At 57.4% G+C, this 25091-nt stretch overlaps 2 protein-coding genes across 2 annotated transcripts in view; one reads left to right on the top strand and one right to left on the bottom strand.

Moving 5' to 3' along the window:
* Positions 1 to 25091, bottom strand: part of ankrd29 (ankyrin repeat domain 29) — a 1085233-nt gene that overhangs the window by 353692 nt on the left and 706450 nt on the right. The gene's annotated exons all lie outside the window — the stretch shown is intronic.
* LOC139261566 (uncharacterized) overlaps positions 8275 to 25091 on the top strand; it is a 98776-nt gene continuing 81959 nt past the window's right edge. Inside the window, exons 1-3 of the mRNA XM_070877072.1 lie at positions 8275 to 8409; positions 10422 to 10528; positions 24066 to 24235. Coding sequence (XP_070733173.1) covers positions 8275 to 8409; positions 10422 to 10528; positions 24066 to 24235 — 412 coding nt within the window. The remainder of the gene's footprint in view (positions 8410 to 10421; positions 10529 to 24065; positions 24236 to 25091) is intronic.

Below are 25091 nucleotides of genomic sequence, written 5' to 3'. Positions count from 1 at the left end.
TCCGGGGTCTCAGTGTTCGGGGTCTCGGTGTCCGGGGTCTCGGTGTCCGGGGTCTCGGTGACTGGGGTCTTGGTTTCCGGGGTCTCGGTGACCGGTGTCTTGGTGTCCGGGGTCTCGGTGAGTGGGGTCTCGGTGGGTCTTGGTGTCCGGGGTCTCAGTGACCGGGGTCTTGGTGTCCGGGGTCTCAGTGACCGGGGTCTCGGTGACTGGGGTCTTGGTGTCCGGGGTCTCGGTGGGTCTCGGTATCCAGGGTCTCGGTGGGTCTTGGTGACTGGGGTCTCGGTGGATCTCGGTGACTGGGGTCTCGGTGTTCGGGGTCTCAGTGGGTCTCGGTGTCTGGGATCTCGGTGGGTCTCGGTGTTCGGGGTCTCGGTGACCGGGGTCTCGGTGGGACTCGGTGTCTGGTGTCTCGGTGGGTCTCGGTGTCCGGGGTCTTGGTGGGTCTCGGTGTTCGAGGTCTCGGTGTTCGGGGTTTCGGTGACCGGGGTCTCGGTGACCGGGCTCTCGGTGGGTCTCGGTGTCCGGGGTCTTGGTGGGTCTCGGTGTTCGGGGTCTCGGTGTTCGGGGACTCGGTGACCGTGGTCTCGGTGACCGGGGTCTCGGTGGGTCTCGGTGACCGGGGTCTCGGTGGGTCTCGGTGTCCGGGGTCTCGGTGTTCGGGGTCTCGATGACCGGGGTCTCGGTGGGTCTCGGTGTCCGGGGTCTCGGTGTTCGGGGTCTCGGTGGGTCTCGGGTTCGGGGTCTCGGTGTCCGGGGTCTTGGTGGGTCTCGGTGTTCGGGTTCTCGGTGGTTCTCGGTGTTCGGGGTCTCGGTGGGTCTTGGTGTCCGGGGTCTCGGTGGGTCTCGGTGACTGGGGTCTCGGTGACCGGGGTCTCGGTGGGTCTCGGTGACCGGGGTCTCGGTGGGTCTCTGTGTGGGGTCTCAGTGTTCGGAGTGTCAGTGTCCGGGGTGTCGGTGTTCGTGGTCTCGGTGTCTGGGGTCTCGGTGTTCGGGGTCTCGGTGGGTCTTGGTGACCGAGGTCTCGGTGGGTCTCGGTGTCCGGGGTCTCGGTGGGTCTCGGTGTTCGGGGTCTCGGTGTTCGGAGTCTCGGTGACCGAGGTCTCGGTGACCGGGGTCTCGGTGGGTCTCGGTGTCCGGGGTCTTGGTGGGTCTCAGTGTTCGGGGTCTCGGTGTTCGGGGACTCGGTGACCGTGGTCTTGGTGACCGGGGTCTCGGTGTGTCTCGGTGACCGGGGTCTCGGTGGGTCTCGGTGTGCGGGGTCTCGGTGGGTCTCGGTGTTCGGGGTCTCGGTGGGTCTCGGGTTCGGGGTCTCGGTGTCCGGGGTCTCGGTGTTCGGGGTCCCGGTGGTTCTCGGTGTTCGGGGTCTCGGTGTCCGGGGTCTCGGTGGGTCTCGGTGACTGGGGTCTCGGTGACCGGGGTCTCGGTGGGTCTCTGTGTGGGGTCTCAGTGTTCGGGGTGTCGGTGTCCGGGGTGTCGGTGTTCGTGGTCTCGGTGTCTGGGGTCTCGGTGTTCGGGGTCTCGGTGGGTCTTGGTGACCGGGGTCTCGGTGGGTCTCGGTGTCCGGGATCTCGGTGGGTCTCGGTGTTCGGGGTCTCGGTGTTCGGAGTCTCGGTGACCGTGGTCTTGGTGACCGGGGTCTCGGTGGGTCTCGGTGACCGGGGTCTCGGTGAGTCTCGGTGTGCGGGTTCTCGGTGGGTCTCGGTGTTCGGGGTCTCGGTGGGTCTCGGGTTCGGGGTCTCGGTGTCCGGGGTCTCGGTGTTCGGGGTCCCGGTGGTTCTCGGTGTTCGGGGTCTCGGTGGGTCTCGGTGTTCGGGGTTTCGGTGGGTCTCGGTGTCCGGGGTCTCGGTGGGCCTCGGTGTCCGGGGTCTCGGTGTTCGGGGCTTCGGTGGGTCTCGGTGTCCGGGGTCTCGGTGTTCAGGGTCTCGGTGGGTCTCGGTGACTGAGGTCTCGGTGTCTGGGGTCTCGGTGTCCGGGGTCTCGGTGTCCGGGGTCTCGGTGGGTCTCAGTGTTCGAGGTCTCAGTGGGTCTTGGTGTCCGGGGTCTCGGTGGGTCTCGGTGACTGGGGTCTCGATGTCCGGGGTCTCGGTGGGTCTCGGTGACCGGGGTCTCGGTGGGTCTCGGTGACCAGGGTCTCGGTGGGTCTCGGTGTTCGGGGTCTTGGTGTCCGGGGTCTTGGTGGGTCTCGGTGACTGGGGTCTCGGTGGATCTCGGTATTCGGGGTTTCGGTGGGTCTCGGTGTCCGGGGTCTCGGTGGGCCTCGGTGTCCGGGATCTCGGTGGATCTCGGTGTTCGGGGTTTCGGTGGGTCTCGGTGTCCGGGGTCTCGGTGTTCGGGGTCTCGGTGACTGGGGTCTCGGTGTCTGGGGTCTCGGTGTCCGGGGTCTCGGTGTCCGGGGTCTCAGTGTTCGAGGTCTCGGTGGGTCTTGGTGTCCGGGGTCTCGGTGGGTCTCGGTGACTGGGGTCTCAGTGTCCGGGGTCTCGGTGGGTCTCGGTGACCGGGGTCTCGGTGGGTCTCGGTGACCAGGGTCTCGGTGGGTCTCCGTGTCCGGGGTCTTGGTGGGTCTCGGTGACTGGGGTCTCGGTGTTCGGGGTCTCAGTGGGTCTCGGTGGATCTCGGTGTCCGGGGTCTCGGTGTTCGGGGTCACGGTGGGTCTCGGTGTTCGGGGTCTCGGTGACCGGGGTCTCGGTGGGACTCGGTGTCTGGTGTCTCGGTGGGTCTCGGTGTTCGGGGTCTTGGTGGGTCTCGGTGTTCGGGGTCTCGGTGTTCGGGGTTTCGGTGACCGGGGTCTCGGTGACCGGGCTCTCGGTGGGTCTCGGTGTCCGGGGTCTTGGTGGGTCTCGGTGTTCGGGGTCTCGGTGTTCGGGGACTCGGTGACCGTGGTCTAGGTGACCGGGGTCTCGGTGGGTCTCGGTGACCGGGGTCACGGTGGGTCTCGGTGTCCGGGGTCTCGGTGTTCGGGGTCTCGATGACCGGGGTCTCGGTGGGTCTCGGTGTCCGGGGTCTCGGTGTTCGGGGTCTCGGTGGGACTCGGGTTCGGGGTCTCGGTGTCCGGGGTCTTGGTGGGTCTCGGTGTTCGGGTTCTCGGTGGTTCTCGGTGTTCGGGGTCTCGGTGGGTCTTGGTGTCCGGGGTCTCGGTGGGTCTCGGTGACTGGGGTCTCGGTGACCGGGGTCTCGGTGGGTCTCGGTGACCGGGGTCTCGGTGGGTCTCTGTGTGGGGTCTCAGTGTTCGGGGTGTCGGTGTTCGTGGTCTTTGTGTCTGGGGTCTCGGTGTTCGGGGTCTCGGTGGGTCTCGGTGTTCGGGGTCTCGGTGTTCGGAGTCTCGGTGACCGAGGTCTCGGTGACCGGGGTCTCGGTGGGTCTCGGTGTCCGGGGTCTTGGTGGGTCTCTGTGTTCGGGGTCTCGGTGTTCGGGGACTCGGTGACCGTGGTCTTGGTGACCGGGGTCTCGGTGGGTCTCGGTGACCGGGGTCTCGGTGGGTCTCGGTGTGCGGGGTCTCGGTGGGTCTCGGTGTGCGGGGTCTCGGTGGGTCTCGGGTTCGGGGTCTCGGTGTTCGGGGTCCCGGTGGTTCTCGGTGTTCGGGGTCTCGGTGGGTCTCGGTGTCCGGGGTCTCGGTGACTGGGGTCTCGGTGACCGGGGTCTCGGTGGGTCTCGGTGACCGGGGTCTCAGTGGGTCTCTGTGTGGGGTCTCAGTGTTCGGGGTGTCGGTGTCCGGGGTGTCGGTGTTCGTGGTCTCGGTGTCTGGGGTCTTGGTGGGTCTCGGTGTTCGGGGTCTCGGTGTTCGGGGTTTCGGTGACCGGGGTCTCGGTGACCGGGCTCTCGGTGGGTCTCGGTGTCCGGGGTCTTGGTGGGTCTCGGTGTTCGGGGTCTCGGTGTTCGGGGACTCGGTGACCGTGGTCTAGGTGACCGGGGTCTCGGTGGGTCTCGGTGACCGGGGTCACGGTGGGTCTCGGTGTCCGGGGTCTCGGTGTTCGGGGTCTCGATGACCGGGGTCTCGGTGGGTCTCGGTGTCCGGGGTCTCGGTGTTCGGGGTCTCGGTGGGACTCGGGTTCGGGGTCTCGGTGTCCGGGGTCTTGGTGGGTCTCGGTGTTCGGGTTCTCGGTGGTTCTCGGTGTTCGGGGTCTCGGTGGGTCTTGGTGTCCGGGGTCTCGGTGGGTCTCGGTGACTGGGGTCTCGGTGACCGGGGTCTCGGTGGGTCTCGGTGACCGGGGTCTCGGTGGGTCTCTGTGTGGGGTCTCAGTGTTCGGGGTGTCGGTGTTCGTGGTCTTTGTGTCTGGGGTCTCGGTGTTCGGGGTCTCGGTGGGTCTCGGTGTTCGGGGTCTCGGTGTTCGGAGTCTCGGTGACCGAGGTCTCGGTGACCGGGGTCTCGGTGGGTCTCGGTGTCCGGGGTCTTGGTGGGTCTCTGTGTTCGGGGTCTCGGTGTTCGGGGACTCGGTGACCGTGGTCTTGGTGACCGGGGTCTCGGTGGGTCTCGGTGACCGGGGTCTCGGTGGGTCTCGGTGTGCGGGGTCTCGGTGGGTCTCGGTGTGCGGGGTCTCGGTGGGTCTCGGGTTCGGGGTCTCGGTGTTCGGGGTCCCGGTGGTTCTCGGTGTTCGGGGTCTCGGTGGGTCTCGGTGTCCGGGGTCTCGGTGACTGGGGTCTCGGTGACCGGGGTCTCGGTGGGTCTCGGTGACCGGGGTCTCAGTGGGTCTCTGTGTGGGGTCTCAGTGTTCGGGGTGTCGGTGTCCGGGGTGTCGGTGTTCGTGGTCTCGGTGTCTGGGGTCTCGGTGTTCGGGGTCTCGGTGACCGGGGTCTCGGTGGGTCTCGGTGTCCGCGGTCTCGGTGGGTCTCGGTGTTCGGGGTCTTGGAGGGTCTCTGTGTTCGGGGTCTCGGTGTTCGGGGACTCGGTGACCGTGGTCTTGGTGACCGGGGTCTCGGTGGGTCTCGGTGACCGGGGTCTCGGTGGGTCTCGGTGTGCGGGGTCTCGGTGGGTCTCGGGTTCGGGGTCTCGGTGTCCGGGGTCTCGGTGTTCGGGGTCCCGGTGGTTCTCGGTGTTCGGGGTCTCGGTGGGTCTCGGTGTCCGGGGTCTCGGTGACTGGGGTCTCGGTGACCGGGGTCTCGGTGGGTCTCGGTGACCGGGGTCTCAGTGGGTCTCTGTGTGGGGTCTCAGTGTTCGGGGTGTCGGTGTCCGGGGTGTCGGTGTTCGTGGTCTCGGTGTCCGGGGTGTCGGTGTTCGTGGTCTCGGTGTCTGGGGTCTCGGTGTTCGGGGTCTCGGTGGGTCTTGGTGACCGGGGTCTCGGTGGGTCTCGGTGTCCGGGGTCTCGGTGGGTCTCGGTGTTCGGGGTCTCGGTGTTCGGAGTCTCGGTGACCGTGGTCTTGGTGACCGGGGTCTTGGTGGGTCTCGGTGACCGGGGTCTCGGTGGGTCTCGGTGTGCGGGGTCTCGGTGGGTCTCGGTGTTCGGGGTCTCGGTGGGTCTCGGGTTCGGGGTCTCGGTGTCCGGGGTCTCGGTGTTCGGGGTCCCGGTGGTTCTCGGTGTTCGGGGTCTCGGTGTCCGGGGTCTCGGTGGGTCTCGGTGACTGGGGTCTCGGTGACCGGGGTCTCGGTGTCCGGGGTCTCAGTGTTCGGGGTCTCGGTGTCCGGGGTCTCGGTGACTGGGGTCTTGGTGTCCGGGGTCTCGGTGACCAGGGTCTTGGTGTCCGGGGTCTCGGTGAGTGGGGTCTCGGTGGGTCTTGGTGTCCGGGGTCTCAGTGACCGGGGTCTTGGTGTCCGGGGTCTCAGTGACAGGAGTCTCGGTGACTGGGGTCTTGGTGTCCGGGGTCTCGGTGGGTCTCGGTATCCGGGGTCTCAGTAGGTCTTGGTGACTGGGGTCTCGGTGGATCTCGGTGTTTGGGGTTTCGGTGGGTCTCGGTGGGCCTCGGTGTCCGGGGTCTCGGTGTTCGGGGTTTCGGTGGGTCTCGGTGTCCGGGGTCTCGGTGTTCGGGGTCTCGGTGGGTCTTGGTGACTGGGGTCTTGGTGTCTGGGGTCTCGGTGTCCGGGGTCTCGGTGTCCGGGGTCTCGGTGGGTCTTGGTGTCCGGGGTCTCGGTGGGTCTCGGTGACTGGGGTCTCGATGTCCGGGGTCTCGGTGACCAGGGTCTCGGTGGGTCTCGGTGTTCGGGGTCTTGGTGTCCGGGGTCTTGGTGGGTCTCGGTGTCCGGGGTCTCGGTGTTCGGGGTCTCGGTGTCCGGGGTCTCGGTGTCCGGGGTCTCGGTGGGTCTTGGTGTCCGGGGTCTCGGTGGGTCTCGGTGACTGGGGTCTCGATGTCCGGGGTCTCGGTGACCAGGGTCTCAGTGGGTCTCGGTGTTCGGGGTCTTGGTGTCCGGGGTCTTGGTGGGTCTCGGTGTCCGGGGTCTCGGTGTCCGGGGTCTCGGTGGGTCTCGGGTTCGGGGTCTCGGTGGGTCTCGGTGTTCGGGGTCTCGGTGACCGGGGTCTCGGTGGGTGTCGGTGACCGGGGTCTCGGTGCCCGGGGTCGCGGTGGGTCTCGGTGACCGGGGTCGCGGTGGGTCTCGGTGACCGGGGTCTCGGTGGGTGTCGGTGACCGGGGTCGCGGTGGGTCTCGGTGACCGGGGTCTCGGTGCCCGGGCTCTCGGTGGGTCTCGGTGACCGGGGTCTCGGTGGGTCTCGGTGGGTCTCGGTGACCGGGGTCTCGGTGGGTCTCGGTGACCGGGGTCTCGGTGGGTCTCGGTGACCGGGGTCTCGGTGGTTGTCGGTGACCGGGGTCGCGGTGCCCGGGGTCGCGGTGGGTGTCGGTGACCGGGGTCTCGGTGCCCGGGGTCGCGGTGGGTCTCGGTGACCGGGGTCGCGGTGGGTCTCGGTGACCGGGGTCTCGGTGGGTCTCGGTGACCGGGGTCGCGGTGGGTCTCGGTGACCGGGGTCTCGGTGGGTCTCGGTGCCCGGGCTCTCGGTGGGTCTCGGTGACCGGGGTCTCGGTGGGTCTCGGTGGGTGTCGGTGACCGGGGTCGCGGTGCCCGGGGTCGCGGTGGGTCTCGGTGACCGGGGTCTCGGTGGGTCTCGGTGACCGGGGTCGCGGTGGGTCTCGGTGACCGGGGTCTCGGTGGGTCTCGGTGCCCGGGCTCTCGGTGGGTCTCGGTGACCGGGGTCTCGGTGGGTCTCGGTGGGTGTCGGTGACCGGGGTCGCGGTGCCCGGGGTCGCGGTGGGTCTCGGTGACCGGGGTCTCGGTGGGTCTCGGTGACCGGGGTCGCGGTGGGTCTCGGTGACCGGGGTCTCGGTGGGTCTCGGTGCCCGGGCTCTCGGTGGGTCTCGGTGACCGGGGTCTCGGTGGGTGTCGGTGACCGGGGTCGCGGTGCCCGGGGTCGCGGTGGGTCTCGGTGACCGGGGTCTCGGTGCCCGGGCTCTCGGTGGGTCTCGGTGACCGGGGTCTCGGTGGGTCTCGGTGACCGGGGTCTCGGTGGGTCTCGGTGCCCGGGCTCTCGGTGGGTCTCGGTGACCGGGGTCTCGGTGGGTCTCGGTGGGTGTCGGTGACCGGGGTCGCGGTGCCCGGGGTCGCGGTGGGTCTCGGTGACCGGGGTCTCGGTGGGTCGCGGTGGGTCGCGGTGACCGGGGTCGCGGTGCCCGGGGTCGCGGTGGGTGTCGGGGCAGTGCTGTGCGGTGAGGACTGGCCGGGGGAGGACCTGTGTTACGGATATTTAGTGTCAGGCCCGGGCTTTTGTCCGCCTCAGTGAGCGGGGGCGGGGCATCATTGCGCGCTGCGGGGCGGGGCCTGTGTGAGTGACGGGCCGGGCCGGGGGCGGGGCCTGTGTGAGTGACGGCCGGGTCGGGGGCGGGGCCTGTGTGCGTGACGGGCCGGGCCGGGGGCGGGGCCTGTGTGAGTGACGGGACGGGAGAGGGGCGGGGCCTGTATGAGTGACGGGACGGGAGAGGGGCGGGGCCTCTGTGAGTGACGGGTAGGGTCAGGGGCGGGGCCTCTGTGAGTGACGGGTCGGGACGGGGGCGGGGCCTGTGTGAGTGACGGGCCGGGACGGGGGCGGAGCCTGTGTGAGTGACGGGCCGGGCCGGGGCCTCTGTGAGTGACGGGCCGGGCCAGGGGCGGGGCCTCTGTGAGTGACGGGCCGGGACAGGGGCGGGGCCTGTGTGAGTGACGGTCGGGCCGGGGGCGGGGCCTCTGTGAGTGACGGGCCGGGACAGGGGCGGGGCCTGTGTGAGTGACGGGCCGGGCCGGGGGCGGAGCCTGTGTGAGTGACGGGCCGGGACAGGGGCGGGGCCTGTGTGAGTGACGGTCGGGCCGGGGGCGGGGCCTGTATGAGTGATGGGCCGGGCCGGGGGCGGGGCCTCTGCCGGGGCCTAGCGGCGGGAGCGGAGCGGAGCCGGGCGGCGCGGTGCTGGGAGTGGGGCGCGGAGGCCGCGGGCTGCAGCAACATGGAGAGCGGGCCGGAGGTGAGTGAGAGCGGGCCCGGGAACTGACCTCTTAACCCCCCCCTGACCCCGGAACCCCGCCACTGACCCCTGACCCCCCACCACATTGATTCCTGATTCAATCTCACCCTCTACACTGTCCCATCAAACACTCCCAGGGCAGGTACAGGGGGTTAGATACAGAGTAAAGCTCCCTCTACACTGTCCCATCAAACACTCCCAGGGCAGGTACAGGGGGTTAGATACAGAGTAAAGCTCCCTCTACACTGTCCCATCAAACACTCCCAGGGCAGGTACAGGGGGTTAGATACAGAGTAAAGCTCCCTCTACACTGTCCCATCAAACACTCCCAGGGCAGGTACAGGGGGTTAGATACAGAGTAAAGCTCCCTCTACACTGTCCCATCAAACACTCCCAGGGCAGGTACAGGGGGTTAGATACAGAGTAAAGCTCCCTCTACACTGTCCCATCAAACACTCCCAGGGCAGGTACAGCACGGGGTTAGATACAGAGTAAAGCTCCTTCTACACTGTCCCATCAAACACTCCCAGGACAGGTACAGGGGGTTAGATACAGAGTAAAGCTCCCTCTACACTGTCCCATCAAACACTCCCAGGGCAGGTACAGCACGGGGTTAGATACAGAGTAAAGCTCCTTCTACACTGTCCCATCAAACACTCCCAGGGCAGGTACAGGGGGTTAGATACAGAGTAAAGCTCCCTCTACACTGTCCCATCAAACACTCCCAGGGCAGGTACAGGGGGTTAGATACAGAGTGAAGCTCCCCTCAATGTTCCGATTGGTTGCAAACCGTGGCTGTGAGTTCCTCCTTCACCCTGGCTCCGGTGCGATGTGTTGAAAGAGGATAAACAGCTTGGGGAAAATACCAGTGCAGCATTGTAGCATGGATTGGGGATTGGTTAATGGACAGAAAACCGAGTGTCGGAATAAACTGGTCACCTTCGGGTTGGCAGGCTGTCACTAGTGGGGTACCGCCACCATCAGTGCTGGGGCCCCAGCTATTCACAATCCATATCAATGACTTGGATGAAGGGACTGAGTGTCATGTTTCCAAGTTTGCTGATGATGCAAAGCTAGGTGGGTGAATAAGCTGTGAGGAGGACGCAAAGAGGCAGCAGAGAGATATCGACAGATTGACTGAGTGAGCAAGAACCTGGCAAATGGAGTGGGGAAGTGTGACGTTATCCACTTTGGTCGGAAAAACAAAAGTGCAGAGTATTGTTTAAATGGTGAGAGATTGGGAAATGTTGGTGTTCAGAGGGACCTGGGTTCCTTGTACACCAATCACTGAAAGTTAACCTGCAGGTACAGCAAGCAATCAGGAAAGAAAATGGTATGTTGGATTTTGTTATAAGTGTAAAGATATCTGACTGCAATTATATCGGGCCCTGGGGAGACCACACCTGGAGTATTGTGTACAGTGTCGGTCTCCTTCGCCAAGGAAGGATATACTTGTCGGAGAGGGAGTGCAGCGAAGGTTCACCAGACTGATTCCTGGGATGGGGGGATTGTCCTATGAGGAGAGATTGAGTAGACTAGGCCGATATGCTCTAGAGTTTCGAAGAATGAGACGTGACCTCATTGATGCATATAAAAATCTTAAGGGGCTTGACAGGGTAGATGCAGGGAGGGTGTTTCCCCCGGGCTGGGGAGTTTAGAACCAGGGGTCACAGTCTCAGGATAAGGGGTCGGCCATTTAGGACTGAGATGAGGAGGAATTTCTTCACTCAGAGGGTGGTGAATCTTTGGAATTCTCAGCCCCAGAGGGCTGTGGAGGCTCAGTCGTTGAGTATATTTAAGGCTGAGATCGATCGATTTTTGGATATTCCAGGAATCGAGGGATATGGGGATAGTGCAGGAAAGTGGAGTTGAGGTCGAAGATCAGCCGTGATCTTATTGAATGGTGAGCAGGCTCGAGGGGCCGAATGGCCGACTCCTGCTCCTAATTCTTATGTTCTTGTGCAAGAACAAATTGGTTTTAAAACCTGATATTCTGGCTTGTGTTTTGACAGACAATTAATGATCTTTTCCTCGCTCTGTACGAGATGGGTTTTGAGGAGAGGCGGGTACAGGCTGCATTGCAGGCTGGAATCTTCAATGTCCAGGAGGCCACCGAGTGGTGAGTAACCGGCTGGGAGGCTGCGTTGGAAGACTCATGTCTCCTTTCTTCCAGTTAAGCAGCGCCTTGATTTCAAAATTCTCCTCGTTTTTAAATCCCTCCAGGGAGCTGTGGAGGCTGCGTCATTGAACGTATTTAAGGCGGAGATAGACAAATTCTTGAACGATAAGGGAGTAAAGGGTAATGGGGAGCGGGCAGCGAAGTGGAACTGATCCCAAGATCAGATCAGTCTTGATCGTATTGAATGGTGGAGCAGGTTCGAGGGGTCGAATTGCCAACTCCTGCTCCTATTTCTTATATGATGTTCATGGCCCTGGCTCCTCCCTATCTCTGTAATCTCCTCCAGCCCCACAACCCCCGAGGAACCAACTAGGGGGGAGGCCATCTTAGACTGGGTGTTATGTAGTGAGAGAGGATTAATTAGCAATCTCGTTGTGCGAGGTCCCTTGGGGAAGAGTGACCATAATATGATGGAATTCTGCATTGGGATGGAGAATGAAACAGTTAATTCAGAGACCATGGTCCAGAACTTAAAGAAGGCTAACTTTGAAGGTATGAGACTTGAATTGGCTGGGATGGATTGGCGAATGATACTTCAGGGGTTGACTGTGGATGGGCAATGGCAGACATTTAGAGACCGCATGGATGAACTACAACAATTGTACATTCCTGTCTGGCATAAAAATAAAAAAGGGAAGGTGGCTCAACCGTGGCTATCAAGGGAAATCAGGGATAGTATTAAAGCCAAGGAAGTGGCATACAAATTGGCCAGAAATAGCAGCGAACCTGGGGACTAGGAGAAATTTAGAACTCAGCAGAGGAGGACAAAGGGTTTGATTAGGGCAGGGAAAATGGAGTATGAGAAGAAGCTTGCAGGGAACATTAAGACGGATTGCAAAAGTTTCTATAGATATGTAAAGAGAAAAAGGTTAGTAAAGACAAACGTAGGTCCCCTGCAGTCAGAATCAGGGGAAGTCATAACGGGGAACAAAGAAATGGCGGACCAATTGAACAAATACTTTGGTTCGGTATTCACGAAGGAGGACACGAACAACCTTCCGGTTATAAAAGGGGTCGGGGGGTCGAGTAAGGAGGAGGAACTGAGGGAAATCCTTATTAGCCGGGAAATTGTGTTGGGGAAATTGATGGGATTGAAGGCCGATAAATCCCCAGGGCCTGATGGACTGCATCCCAGAGTACTTAAGGAGGTGGCCTTGGAAATAGTGGATGCGTTGACAGTCATTTTCCAACATTCCATTGACTCTGGATCAGTTCCTATGGAGTGGAGGGTAGCCAATGTAACCCCACTTTTTAAAAAAGGAGGGAGAGAGAAAACAGGGAATTATAGACCGGTCAGCCTGACATCGGTAGTGGGTAAAATGATGGAATCAATTATTAAGGATGTCATAGCAGTGCATTTGGAAAGAGGTGACATGATAGGTCCAAGTCAGCATGGATTTGTGAAAGGGAAATCATGCTTGACAAATCTTCTGGAATTTTTTGAGGATGTTTCCAGTAGAGTGGATAAGGGAGAACCAGTTGATGTGGTATATTTGGACTTTCAGAAGGCGTTCGACAAGGTCCCACACAAGAGATTGATGTGCAAAGTTAGAGCACATGGGATTGGGGGTAGTGTACTGACATGGATTGAGAACTGGTTGTCAGACAGGAAGCAAAGAGTAGGAGTAAATGGGGACTTTTCAGAATGGCAGGCAGTGACTAGTGGGGTACCGCAATGTTCTGTGCTGGGGCCCCAGCTGTTTACACTGTACATTAATGATTTAGATGAGGGGATTAAATGTAGTATCTCCAAATTTGCGGATGACACTAAGTTGGGTGGCAGTGTGAGCTGCGAGGAGGATGCTGTGAGGCTGCAGAGCGACTTGGATAGGTTAGGTGAGTGGGCAAATGCATGGCAGATGAAGTATAATGTGGATAAATGTGAGGTTATCCACTTTGGTGGTAAAAACAGAGAGACAGACTATTATCTGAATGGTGACAGATTAGGAAAAGGGGAGGTGCAAAGAGACCTGGGTGTCATGGTACATCAGTCATTGAAGGTTGGCATGCAGGTACAGCAGGCGGTTAAGAAAGCAAATGGCATGTTGGCCTTCATAGCAAGGGGATTTGAGTACAGGGGCAGGGAGGTGTTGCTACAGTTGTACAGGGCATTGGTGAGGCCACACCTGGAGTATTGTGTACAGTTTTGGTCTCCTAACCTGAGGAAGGACATTCTTGCTATTGAGGGAGTGCAGCGAAGGTTCACCAGACTGATTCCCGGGATGGCGGGACTGACCTATCAAGAAAGACTGGATCAACTGGGCTTGTATTCACTGGAGTTCAGAAGAATGAGAGGGGACCTCATAGAAACATTTAAAATTCTGACGGGGTTAGACAGGTTAGATGCAGGAAGAATGTTCCCAATGTTGGGGAAGTCCAGAACCAGAGGTCACAGTCTAAGGATAAGGGGTAAGCCATTTAGGACCGAGATGAGGAGAAACATCTTCACCCAGAGAGTGGTGAACCTGTGGAATTCTCTACCACAGAAAGTTGTTGAGGCCAATTCACTAAATATATTCAAAAAGGAGTTAGATGTAGTCCTTACTACTAGGGGGATCAAGAGGTATGGCGAGAAAGCAGAATGGGGTACTGAAGTTGAATGTTCAGCCATGAACTCATTGAATGGCGGTGCAGGCTAGAAGGGCCGAATGGCCTACTCCTGCACCTATTTTCTATGTTTCTATGATCTCTGCGCCCCTCAAATTCTGCCCTCCTGACAATCCCTGATTATAATCGCTCCACCATTGGTGGCCGTGCCTTCTGTTGCCTGGGCCCCAAGCTCTGGAACTCCCTCCCTAAACCTCTCCGCCTCTCTACCCCTCTCTTTCCTCCTTCAAGATGCTCCTTAAAACCTCCCTCTTTGACCAAGCTTTTGGTCACCTGCCCTAATTTCGACAGACGCGGCTCGGTGTCAAATTTCCGTATAATGCTCCTGTGAAGCACCTGGGGACGTTTCACTACATTAAAGGCGCTATATAGATACACGTTGCTGTTCAGGCCATCAACAAGAACATTAGATTACATTTATATAGCACTAGCAACGCACCAGGTCTGTTCCCCGAGGTATTGGGCAAAGAGATATTGGGAAGGATAAACAAAAGCGTGCAGCGGGATTCGTACCCCACCCTCCCCGTGTACACATTCACTGGGAAATCTACATAAGAAATAGGAGCAGGAGTCGGCCATACGGCCCCTCGAGCCTGCTCCGCCATTTAATACGATCATGGCTGATCTAATCATGGACTCAGCTCCACTTCCCCGCCCGCTCCCCATAACCCCTTATTCCCTTATCGGTTAAGAAACTGTCTATCTCTGTCTTAAATTTATTCAATGTCCCAGCTTCCACAGCTCTCTGAGGCAGCGAATTCCACAGATTTACAACCCTCTGAGAGAAGAAATTCCTCCTCATCTCAGTTTTAAATGGGCGGCCCCTTATTCTAAGATCATGCCCCCTAGTTCTAGTCTCCCCCATCAGTGGAAACATCCTCTCTGCATCCACCTTGTCAAGCCCCCTCATAATCTTATACATTTCGATAAGATCACCTCTCATTCTTCTGAATTCAAATGAGTAGAGGCCCAACCTACTCAACCTTTCCTCATAAGTCAACCCCCTCATCCCCGGAATCAACTGAGTGAACCTTCTCTGAACTGCCTCCAAAGCAAGTATATCCTTTCGTAAATATGGAAACCAAAACTGCACGCAGTATTCCAGGTGTGGCCTCACCAACTCCCTGTATAACTGCAGCAAGACTTCCCTGCTTTTATACTCCATCCCCTTTGCAATAAAGGCCAGGAATGTGTGTGGGGGTTCAGTGGGGAATGTGTGTGGGGGTTCAGTGGGGAATGTGTGTGGGGGTTCAGTGGGGAATGTGTGTGGGGGTTCAGTGGGGAATGTGTGTGGGGGTTCAGTGGGGAATGTGTGTGGGGGTTCAGTGGGGAATGTGTGTGGGGGTTCAGTGGGGAATGTGTGTGGGGGTTCAGTGGGGAATGTGTGTGGGGGTTCAGTGGGGAATGTGTGTGGGGGTTCAGTGGGGAATGTGTGTGGGGGTTCAGTGGGGAATGTGTGTGGGGGTTCAGTGGGGAATGTGTTTGGGGAGTGACGGACGCTGTGCACATCACCAGCGTAGGAGAATGCTGAGAAAGGATAAATCCCCTGGACCTGATGCCTTACACCCTCGGGTCTTAAGAGAAGTAGCGGCAGGGATTGTGGATGCATTGGTTGTAATTTACCAAAATTCCCTGGATTCTGGGGAGGTCCCAGCAGACTGGAAAACTGCAAATGTAACGCCCCTATTTAAAAAAGGAGGCAGACAAAAAGCAGGAAACTATAGACCAGTTCGCCTAACATCTGTGGTTGGGAAAATGTTGGAGGCCATTATTCAAGACATATTATTGACATATCAGGAGAGACTGGATCGACTGGGCCTGTATTCACTGGAGTTTGGAAGGATGAGAGGGGATCTCATCGAAACATATAAAATTCTGACGGGACTGGACAGGTTAGATGCAGGAAGAATGTTCCCGATGTTGGGGAAGTCCAGAACCAGAGGTCACAGTCTAAGGATAAGGGGTAAGCCATTTAGGACCGAGATGCGGAGAAACTTCTTCACTCAGAGAGTTGTTAACCTGTGAAATTCCCTGCCGCAGAGAGTTGTTGATGCCAGTTGATTGGATATATTCAGGAGGGAGTTAGATATGGCCCTTACGGCTAAAGGGATCAAGGAGTATGGAGAGAAAGCAGGAAAGGGATACTGAGGGAATGATCAGCCATGATCTTATTGAATGGCGGTGCAGGCTCGAAGGGCCGAATGGCCTGCTCCTGCACCTATTTTCTATGTTTCTATGTTAAGAAGCAGTAGCAGGACATTTGGAAAAGCAAAATTCGGTCAGACAGAGTCAGCATGGATTTATGAAGGGGTAGTCATATTTGACAAATTTGCTGGAATTCTTTGAGGATGTAATGAACAGGGTGGATAAAGGGGAACCAGTGGATGTAGTGTATTTGGATTTCCAGAAGGCATTTGACAAGGTGCCACATAAAAGGTTACTGCACAAGATAAAAGTTCACGGGGTTGGGGGTGGATAGAGGATTGGCTAACTAACAGAAAACAGAGAGTTGGGATAAATGGTTCATTCTCTGGTTGGCAAACAGTAACTAGTGGGGTGCCACAGGGATCAGTGCTGGGACCCCAACTATTTACAATCTATATTAACGACTTGGAAGAAGGGACTGAGTGTAACGTAGTCAAGTTTGCTGACGATACAAAGATGGGAGGAAAAGCAATGTGTGAGGAGGACACAAAAAATCTGCAAAAGGGCATAGACAGGCTAAGTGAGTGGGCAAAAATTTGTCAGATGGAGTATAATGTCGGAAAGTGTAAGGTCATGCACTTTGACAGAAAAAAATCAAAGGGCAAGTTATTATTTAAATGGAGAAAGATTGCAAAGTGCCGCAGTACAGCGGGACCTGGGGGTACTTGTGCATGAAACACAAAAGGATAGTATGCAGGTACAGCAAGTGATCAGGAAGGCCAATGGAATCTTGGCCTTTATTGCAAAGGGGATGGAGTATAAAAGCAGGGAAGTCTTGCTACAGCTGTACAGGGTATTGGTGAGGCCACACCTGGAATACTGCGTGCAGTTTTGGTTTCCATATTTACGAAAGGATATACTTGCTTTGGAGACAGTTCAGAGAAGGTTCACTCGGTTGATTCCGGAGATGAAGGGGTTGGCTTATGAGGAAAGGTTGAGTAGGTTGGGCCTCTACTCATTGGAATTCAGAAGAATGAGAGGTGATCTTATCGAAATGTATAAGATTATGAGGGGGCTTGACAAGGTGGATGCAGAGAGGATGTTTCCACTGATGGGGGAGACTAGAACTAGGGGGCATAATCTTAGAATAAAGGGCCGCCCATTTAAAACTGAGATGAGGAGGAATTTCTTCTCAGAGGGTTGTAAATCTGTGGAATTTGCTGCCTCAGAGAGCTGTGGAAGCTGGGACATTGAATAAATTTAAGACAGAGATAGACAGTTTCTTAACCGATAAGGGAATAAGGGGTTATGGGGAGCGGGCGGGGAAGTGGACCTGAGTCCATGATCAGATCAGCCATGATCGTATTAAATGGCGGAGCAGGCTCGAGGGGCCGAATGGCCGACTCCTGCTCCTATTTCTTATGTTCTTATGAAAGGTCTCCATGGACCCAAGTCTTTTGACAGTCCGTGTAGGGCTCTCGAAGGGGTTTCTGCACATGATCCATGGTGCTCTGCACCGTGTGGTGTGTTCCTTAGCCTTGCTGACCCGAAGGCCCCAGGTCAAAACCCAGTCTGTCGCTACAGCAGAGGCTGAGGCTGGGTGCCTGTCGCAATCTGCACCAATGGGATAAATCTGCCCGCGGTCCCCACTCCGGCCCACTGCACAGTGACCCCGCTGAAGGGCGGTGCACGGGTGTATCCAGGCCGGCCTCCCATCTTCCACCCTCCATTAACTTCAGCTCATCCAAAACCCAGCTGCCCTGTGTCCTAACTCTCACCGAGTCCCGCTCACCCATCACCCCCTGTGTCCCGTGTCCTAACTCGCACCGAGTCCCACTCACCCATCAACCGCTGTGCTCGCTGACCCATGTCCTAACTCGCACCGAGTCCCACTCACCCATCACCCCCTGTGCTCGCTGCCCCGTGTCCTAACTCGCACCGAGTCCCACTCACCCATCACCCCCTGTGCTCGCTGCCCCGTGTCCTAACTCACACCCAGTCCCGCTCACCCATCACCCCCTGTGCTCACTGACCCGTGTCCTAACTCGCACCGAGTCCCGCTCACCCATCACCCCCTGTGCTCACTGCCCCCGTGTCCTAACTCGCACCAAGTCCCACTCACCCATCACCCCCTGTGCTCACTGACCCGTGTCCTAACTCGCACCGAGTCCCGCTCACCCATCACCCCCTGTGCTCACTGCCCCCGTGTCCTAACTCGCACCAAGTCCCACTCACCCATCACCCCCTGTGCTCACTGATCCATGTCCTAACTCACACCCAGTCCCGCTCACCCATCACCCCCTGTGCTCGCTGATCCATGTCCTAACTCGCACCGAGTCCCACTCACCCATCACCCCCTGTGCTCACTGCCCCGTGTCCTAACTCACACCAAGTCCCGCACACCCATCACCTCCTGCGCTCACTGCCCCGTGTCCTAACTCACACCCAGTCCCGCACACCCATCAGCCCCTGTGCTCACTGCCCCGTGTCCTAACTCACACCCAGTCCCGCATACCCATCACCCCCTGTGCTCGCTGATCCATGTCCTAACTCGCACCCAGTCCCGCTCACCCATCACCCCCTGTGCTCGCTGCCCCGTGTCCTAACTCGCACCCAGTCCCACTCACCCATCACCCCCTGTGCTCACTGCCCCGTGTCCTAACTCGCACCCAGTCCCACTCACCAATCACCCCCTGTGCTCACTGCCCCGTGTCCTAACTCGCACCCAGTCCCGCTCACCCATCACCCCCTGTGCTCGCTGACCTTAGCTTCCGGTAAAGCAACGCCTCGATTTCAAAATTCTCATCCTTGTTTACAAATCCCTCCATGGCCCTCGCCACTCCCTATCTCTGTAATCTCCTCCAGCCCCACAACTGATGTCTGTGCTCCTCTAGTTCTGCCCTCCTGACCATCCCTGATTATAATCGCTTCACCATTGGTGGCCGTGCCTTCTGTTGTCTGGGCCCCAAGCTCTGGAACTCGCTCCCTAAACCTCTCCGCCTCTCACTCCTCCTTTAAGACACTCCTTAAAACCGACCTCTTTGACCAAACTTTTGGTCACCTGTCCTAATATCTCCTTGTGTGGCTCGGTGTCAAATTTTGTTTAATAATCGCTCCCATGAAGCCATCATCACAGACAGTCCCTCGGAATCGAGGAAGACTTGCTTCCACTCTAACAGTGAGTTCTCAGGTGACTGAACAGTCCAATACGGGAATTACAGTCTCTGTCACAGGTGGGACAGACAGTGGTTGAGGGAAGGGGAGGGTGGGACTGGTTTGCCGCACGCTCCTTCCGCTGCCTGCGCTTGGTTTCTGCATGCTCTCGGCGACGAGACTCGAGGTGCTCAGCGCCCTCCCGGATGCACTTCCTCCACTTAGGGCGGTCTTTGGCCAGGGACTCCCAGGTGTCGGTGGGGATGTTGCATTTTATCAGGGAGGCTTTGAGGGTGTCCTTGTAACGTTTCCTCTGCCCACCTTTGGCTCGTTTGCCGTGAATGAGTTCCGAGTAGAGCGCTTGCTTTGGGAGTCTCGTGTCTGGCATGTGAACAATGTGGCCCGCCCAGCGGAGCTGGTCGAGTGTGGTCAGTGCTTCGATGCTGGGGATGTTGGCCTGGCCGAGGACACTAACGTTGGTGCGCCTGTCCGTGAAGCACCTCGAGTCGCTATATAGAAACATAGAAAATAGGTGCAGGAGTAGGCCATTCAGCCCTTCTAGCCTGCACCGCCATTCAATGAGTTCATGGCTGAACATGAAACTTCAGTACCCCCTTCCTGCTTTCACGCCATACCCCTTGATCCCCCGAGTAGTAAGGACTTCATCTAACTCCCTTTTGAATATATTTAGTGAATTGGCCTCAACAACTTCCTGTGGTAGAGAATTCCACAGGTTCACCACTCTCTGGGTGAAGAAGTTTCTCCTCATCTCGGTCCTAAATGGCTTACCCCTTATCCTTAGACTGTGACCCCTGGTTCTGGACTTCCCCAACATTGGGAACATTCTTCCTGCATCCAACCTGTCCAAACCCGTCAGAATCCTAAACATTTCTATGAGGTCCCCTCTCACTCTTCTGAACTCCAGTGAATACAAGCCCAGTTGATCCAGTCTTTCTTGATAGGTCAGTCCCACCATCCCGGGAATCAGTCTGGTGAATCTTCGCTGCACTCCCTCAATAGCAAGAATGTCCTTCCTCAAGTTAGGAGACCAGAACTGTACACAATACTCCAGGTGTGGCCTCACCAAGGCCCTGTACAACTGTAGCAATACCTCCCTGCCCCTGTACTCAAATCCCCTCGCTATGAAGGCCAACATGCCATTTGCTTTCTTAACCGCCTGCTGTACCTGCATGCCAACCTTCAATGACTGATGTACCATGACACCCAGGTCTCGTTGCACCTCCCCTTTTCCTAATCTGTCACCATTCAGATAATAGTCTGTCTCTCTGTTTTTACCACCAAAGTGGATAACCTCACATTTATCCACATTATACTTCATCTGCCACGCATTTGCCCACTCACCTAACCTATCCAAGTCACTCTGCAGCCTCATAGCATCCTCCTCGCAGCTCACACTGCCACCCAACTTAGTGTCATCCGTAAATTTGGAGATACTACATTTAATCCCCTCGTCTAAATCATTAATGTACAATGTAAACAGCTGGGGCCCCAGCACAGAACCTTGCGGTACCCCACTAGTCACTGCCTGCCATTCTGAAAAGTACCCATTTACTCCTACTCTTTGCTTCCTGTCTGACAACCAGTTCTCAATCCACGTCAGCACACTACCCCCAATCCCATGTGCTTTAACTTTGCACATTAATCTCCTGTGTGGGACCTTGTCGAAAGCCTTCTGAAAGTCCAAATATACCACATCAACTGGTTCCCCCTTGTCCACTCTACTGGAAACATCCTCAAAAAATTCCAGAAGATTTGTCAAGCATGATCTCCCTTTCACAAATCCATGCTGACTTGGACCTATCATGTCACCATTTTCCAAATGCGCTGCTATGACATCCTTAATAATTGATTCCATCATTTTACCCACTACTGAGGTCAGGCTGACCGGTCTATAATTCCCTGCTTTCTCTCTCCCTCCTTTTTTAAAAAGTGGGGTTACATTGGCTACCCTCCACTCGATAGGAACTGATCCAGAGTCAATGGAATGTTGGAAAATGACTGTCAATGCATCCGCTATTTCCAAGGCCACCTCCTTAAGTACTCTGGGATGCAGTCCATCAGGCCCTGGGGATTTATCAGCCTTCAATCCCATCAATTTCCCCAACACAATTTCCCGACTAATAAAGATTTCCCTCAGTTCCTCCTCCTTACTAGACCCTCTGACCCCTTTTATATCCGGAAGGTTGTTTGTGTCCTCCTTAGTGAATACTGAACCAAAGTACTTGTTCAATTGGTCTGCCATTTCTTTGTTCCCCGTTATGACTTCCCCTGATTCTGACTGCAGGGGACCTACGTTTGTCTTTACTAACCTTTTTCTCTTTACATACCTATAGAAACTTTTGCAATCCGCCTTAATGTTCCCTGCAAGCTTCTTCTCGTACTCCATTTTCCCTGCCCTAATCAAACCCTTTGTCCTCCTCTGCTGAGTTCTAAATTTCTCCCAGTCCCCAGGTTCGCTGCTATTTCTGGCCAATTTGTATGCCACTTCCTTGGCTTTAATACTATCCCTGATTTCCCTTGATAGCCACGGTTGAGCCACCTTCCCTTTTTTATTTTTACGCCAGACAGGAATGTACAATTGTTGTAATTCATCCATGCGGTCTCTAAATGTCTGCCATTGCCCATCCACAGTCAACCCCTTAAGTATCATTCGCCAATCTATCCTAGCCAATTCACGCCTCATACCTTCAAAGTTACCCTTCTTTAAGTTCTGGACCATGGTCTCTGAATTAACTGTTTCATTCTCCATCCTAATGCAGAATTCCACCATATTATGGTCACTCTTCCACAAGGGGCCTCGCACAACGAGATTGCTAATTAATCCTCTCTCATTACACAACACCCAGTCTAAGATGGCCTCCCCCCTAGTTGGTTCTTCGACATATTGGTCTAGAAAACCATCCCTTATGCACTCCAGGAAATCCTCCTCCACCGTATTGCTTCCAGTTTGGCTAGCCCAATCTATATGCATATTAAAGTCACCCATTATAACTGCTGCACTTTTATTGCATGCACTCCTAATTTCCTGTTTGATGCCCTCCCCAACATCACTACTACTGTTTGGAGGTCTGTACACAACTCCCACTAACGTTTTTTGCCCTTTAGTGTTCTGCAGCTCTACCCATATAGATTCCACATCATCCAAGCTCATGTCTTTCCTAACTATTGCATTAATCTCCTCTTTAACCAGCAATGCTACCCCACCTCCTTTTCCTTTTATTCTATCCTTCCTGAATGTTGAATACCCCTGGATGTTGAGTTCCCAGCCCTGATCATCCTGGAGCCACGTCTCCGTAATCCCGATCACATCATATTTGTTAACATCTATTTGCACAGTTAATTCATCCACCTTATTGCGGATACTCCTTGCATTAAGACACAAAGCCTTCAGGCTTGTTTTTTTAACACCCTCTGTCCTTTTAGAATTTTGCTGTACAGTGGCCCTTTTTGTTCTTTGCCTTGGGTTTCTCTGCCCTCCACTTTTCCTCATCTCCTTTCTGTCTTTTGCTTTTGCCTCATTTTTGTCTCCCTCTGTCTCCCTGCATTGGTTCCCATCCCCCTGCCATATTAGTTTAACTCCTCCCCAACAGCACTAGCAAACACTCCCCCTAAGACATTGGTTCCGGTCCTGCCCAGGTGCAGACCGTCCGGTTTGTACTGGTCCCACCTCCCCCAGAACCGGTTCCAATGCCCCAGGAATTTGAATCCCTCCCTGCTGCACCACTGCTCAAGCCACGTATTCATCTGAGCTATCCTGCGATTCCTACTCTGACTAGTACGTGGCACTGGTAGCAATCCTGAGATTACTACTTTTGAGGTCCTACTTTTTAATTTAGCTCCTAGCTCCTTAAATTCTTTTCGTAGGACCTCATCCCTTTTTTTACCTATGTCGTTGGTACCAATGTGCACCACGACAACTGGCTGTTCTCCCTCCCATTTCAGAATGTCCTGCACCCGCTCCGAGACATCCTTGACCCTTGCACCAGGGAGGCAACATACCATTCTGGAGTCTCGGTTGCGGCCGCAGAAACGCCTATCTATTCCCCTCACCATCGAATCCCCTATCACTATCGCGCTCCCAATCTTTTTCCTGCCCTCCTGTGCAGCAGAGCCAGCCACGGTGCCATGAACTTGGCTGCTGCTGCCCTCCCCTGATGAGTCATCCCCCTCAACAGTACTCAAAGCAGTGTATCTGCATATAAATGCAAGTTGTACGTACACGTTGAGGGGAACAAGACTGAGCTAGCACGATGCATTCCCGCTCTATTTAGTTTCCTGCGGCACGGAGTGCTGTAGTCCCAGCTCCCTGAGCACTGCTGCCCCTCCACGGGGTCATTGCCAGAAACCAAGGTGAGTGAACGGTAATCGGCAATGGCAGCTCGCTCCCGGCCTCTTCCCTCAGTCCCGTCTCTGCAATCGTCTCTTGACCCCATTCGCACTCTCCGCTTCACTGTCCTTCCCTGGGCAACTTATTCCGCTGCTCGGCTCCCCATGGGGTGAAGAGGTCCCCCGTTCTCTCACTTCCTGCCTCGGCTCAATGAGGAACCCCCTCGCCACCGAGTCAGAAGATTGTGGGTTCAAATCCCACTCCAGAGACTTGAGCACATAATCTGCACTGTCACCAGTGCAGTACTGAGGGAGCGCCGCACTGTCGGAGGGGCAGTACTGAGGGAGTGCCGCACTGTCGGAGGGGCAGTACTGAGGGAGTGCCGCACTGTCGGAGGGGCAGTACTGAGGGAGTGCCGCACTGTCGGAGGTGCAGTACTGAGGGAGCGCCGCCCTGTCGGAGGGACAGTACTGAGGGAGTGCTGCACTGTCGGAGGGGCAGTACTGAGGGAGTGCCGCACTGTCGGAGGGGCAGTACTGAGGGAGTGCCGCACTGTCGGAGGGACAGTACTGAGGGAGTGCTGCACTGTCGGAGGGGCAGTACTGAGGGAGTGCCGCACTGTCGGAGGTGCAGTACTGAGGGAGCGCCGCCCTGTCGGAGGGACAGTACTGAGGGAGTGCTGCACTGTCGGAGGGACAGTACTGAGGGAGTGCTGCACTGTCGGAGGGGCAGTACTGAGGGAGTGCCGCACTGTCGGAGGGGCAGTACTGAGGGAGCGCCGCCCTGTCGGAGGGGCAGTACTGAGGGAGTGCCGCACTGTCGGAGGGGCAGTACTGAGGGAGCGCCGCCCTGTCGGAGGGGCAGTACTGAGGGAGTGCTGCACAGTCGGAGGGGCAGTACTGAGGGAGTGCTGCACTGTCGGAGGTGCCGTCTGTCGGATGAGACTTTAAATTGACGCTGTCTGTCCCCTCGGGTGGAACTAAAAGATCCCATGGCACTATTTCGAAGAAGAGCAGGGGAGTTCTCCTCAATGTCCTGGGGCCAATATTTATCCCTCAGTCAACGTGCCTAAAGCAGATTATCGGGTCATTATCTTATTGCGAGAGCTGTAACTGGGGTGTTGGTGTGTTAGTCAGAGTTATGTGTTGATGATTAATCATTTCTTCCAGTGGTGTTTGCCAGAAATGATGGTGTGTTATTTCTCTCTCACCTGCGGTTCTGCAGGTTGCTACAAGGGGGCGATCAGGCCAAGCGAGACCAGGAGTCGGGGCGTTCGACATTGGGGGCAATGTCTGCGTTTAACCGCCCCCTCGTCCCAGGACCAGCTCCTCCTCTCCACAATCGCACGGGCAGCCAGAGAGACATCCCGGCCGACACAGCGAATCCACTGCAAGGTATCGGGGCCTGGGGGTTACACCCCGCCCTGACAGGGCGGCCTGGGGGTAACCGGGGGGGGGTGGTCCCTGGGTTTACCCCGGAGGGAGGGGGGGGTGACTGGGTTTACCCCGGGGGGGGGGGGGGGCGGGGGGCGGGGGGTGTGTGACTGTGTTTACCCGGGGGGGGGGGGGGTGGGGGGGTGACTGGGTTTACCCCGGGGGGAGGGGTGGGGTCACTGGGTTTACCCCGGGTGGGGTGGGGGGGGCTGACTGGGTTTACTCCGGGCGGGGGGTGGTGTGACTGGGTTTACCCCGGCGGGGGAGGGGTGGGGTGACTGGGATTACCCCGGGGGGGAGGGGTGGGGTGACTGGGTTTACCCCGGGGGGACGGGGGGGGTGACTGGGTTTACCCCGGGGGGGGGAGGGGTGGGGTGACTGGGTTTACCCCGGGGGGGAGGGGTGGGGTCACTGGGTTTACCCCGGGGGGGGAGGGGTGGGGTGACTGGGTTTACCCCGGGGGGGAGGGGGGGGTGACTGGGTTTACCCCGGGGGGGGAGGGGTGGGGTGGGGTGACTGGGTTTACCCCGGCGGGGGAGGGGTGGGGTGACTGGGATTACCCCGGGGGGGAGGGGTGGGGTGACTGGGTTTACCCCGGGGGGACGGGGGGGGTGACTGGGTTTACCCCGGGGGGGGGAGGGGTGGGGTGACTGGGTTTACCCCGGGGGGGAGGGGTGGGGTCACTGGGTTTACACCAGGGGGGGAGGGGTGGGGTGACTGGGTTTACCCCGGGGGGGAGGGGTGGGGTCACTGGGTTTACCCCGGGGGGGGAGGGGTGGGGTGACTGGGTTTACCCCGGGGGGGGAGGGGGGGGGTG

This window comes from Pristiophorus japonicus, chromosome 1 (genome assembly GCF_044704955.1).
Source record: "Pristiophorus japonicus isolate sPriJap1 chromosome 1, sPriJap1.hap1, whole genome shotgun sequence".
Classification (NCBI taxonomy): domain Eukaryota; kingdom Metazoa; phylum Chordata; class Chondrichthyes; family Pristiophoridae; genus Pristiophorus; species Pristiophorus japonicus.
Note: the sequence above shows the minus strand (reverse complement) of the source record. Positions and strands in the feature narration are given on the sequence as shown.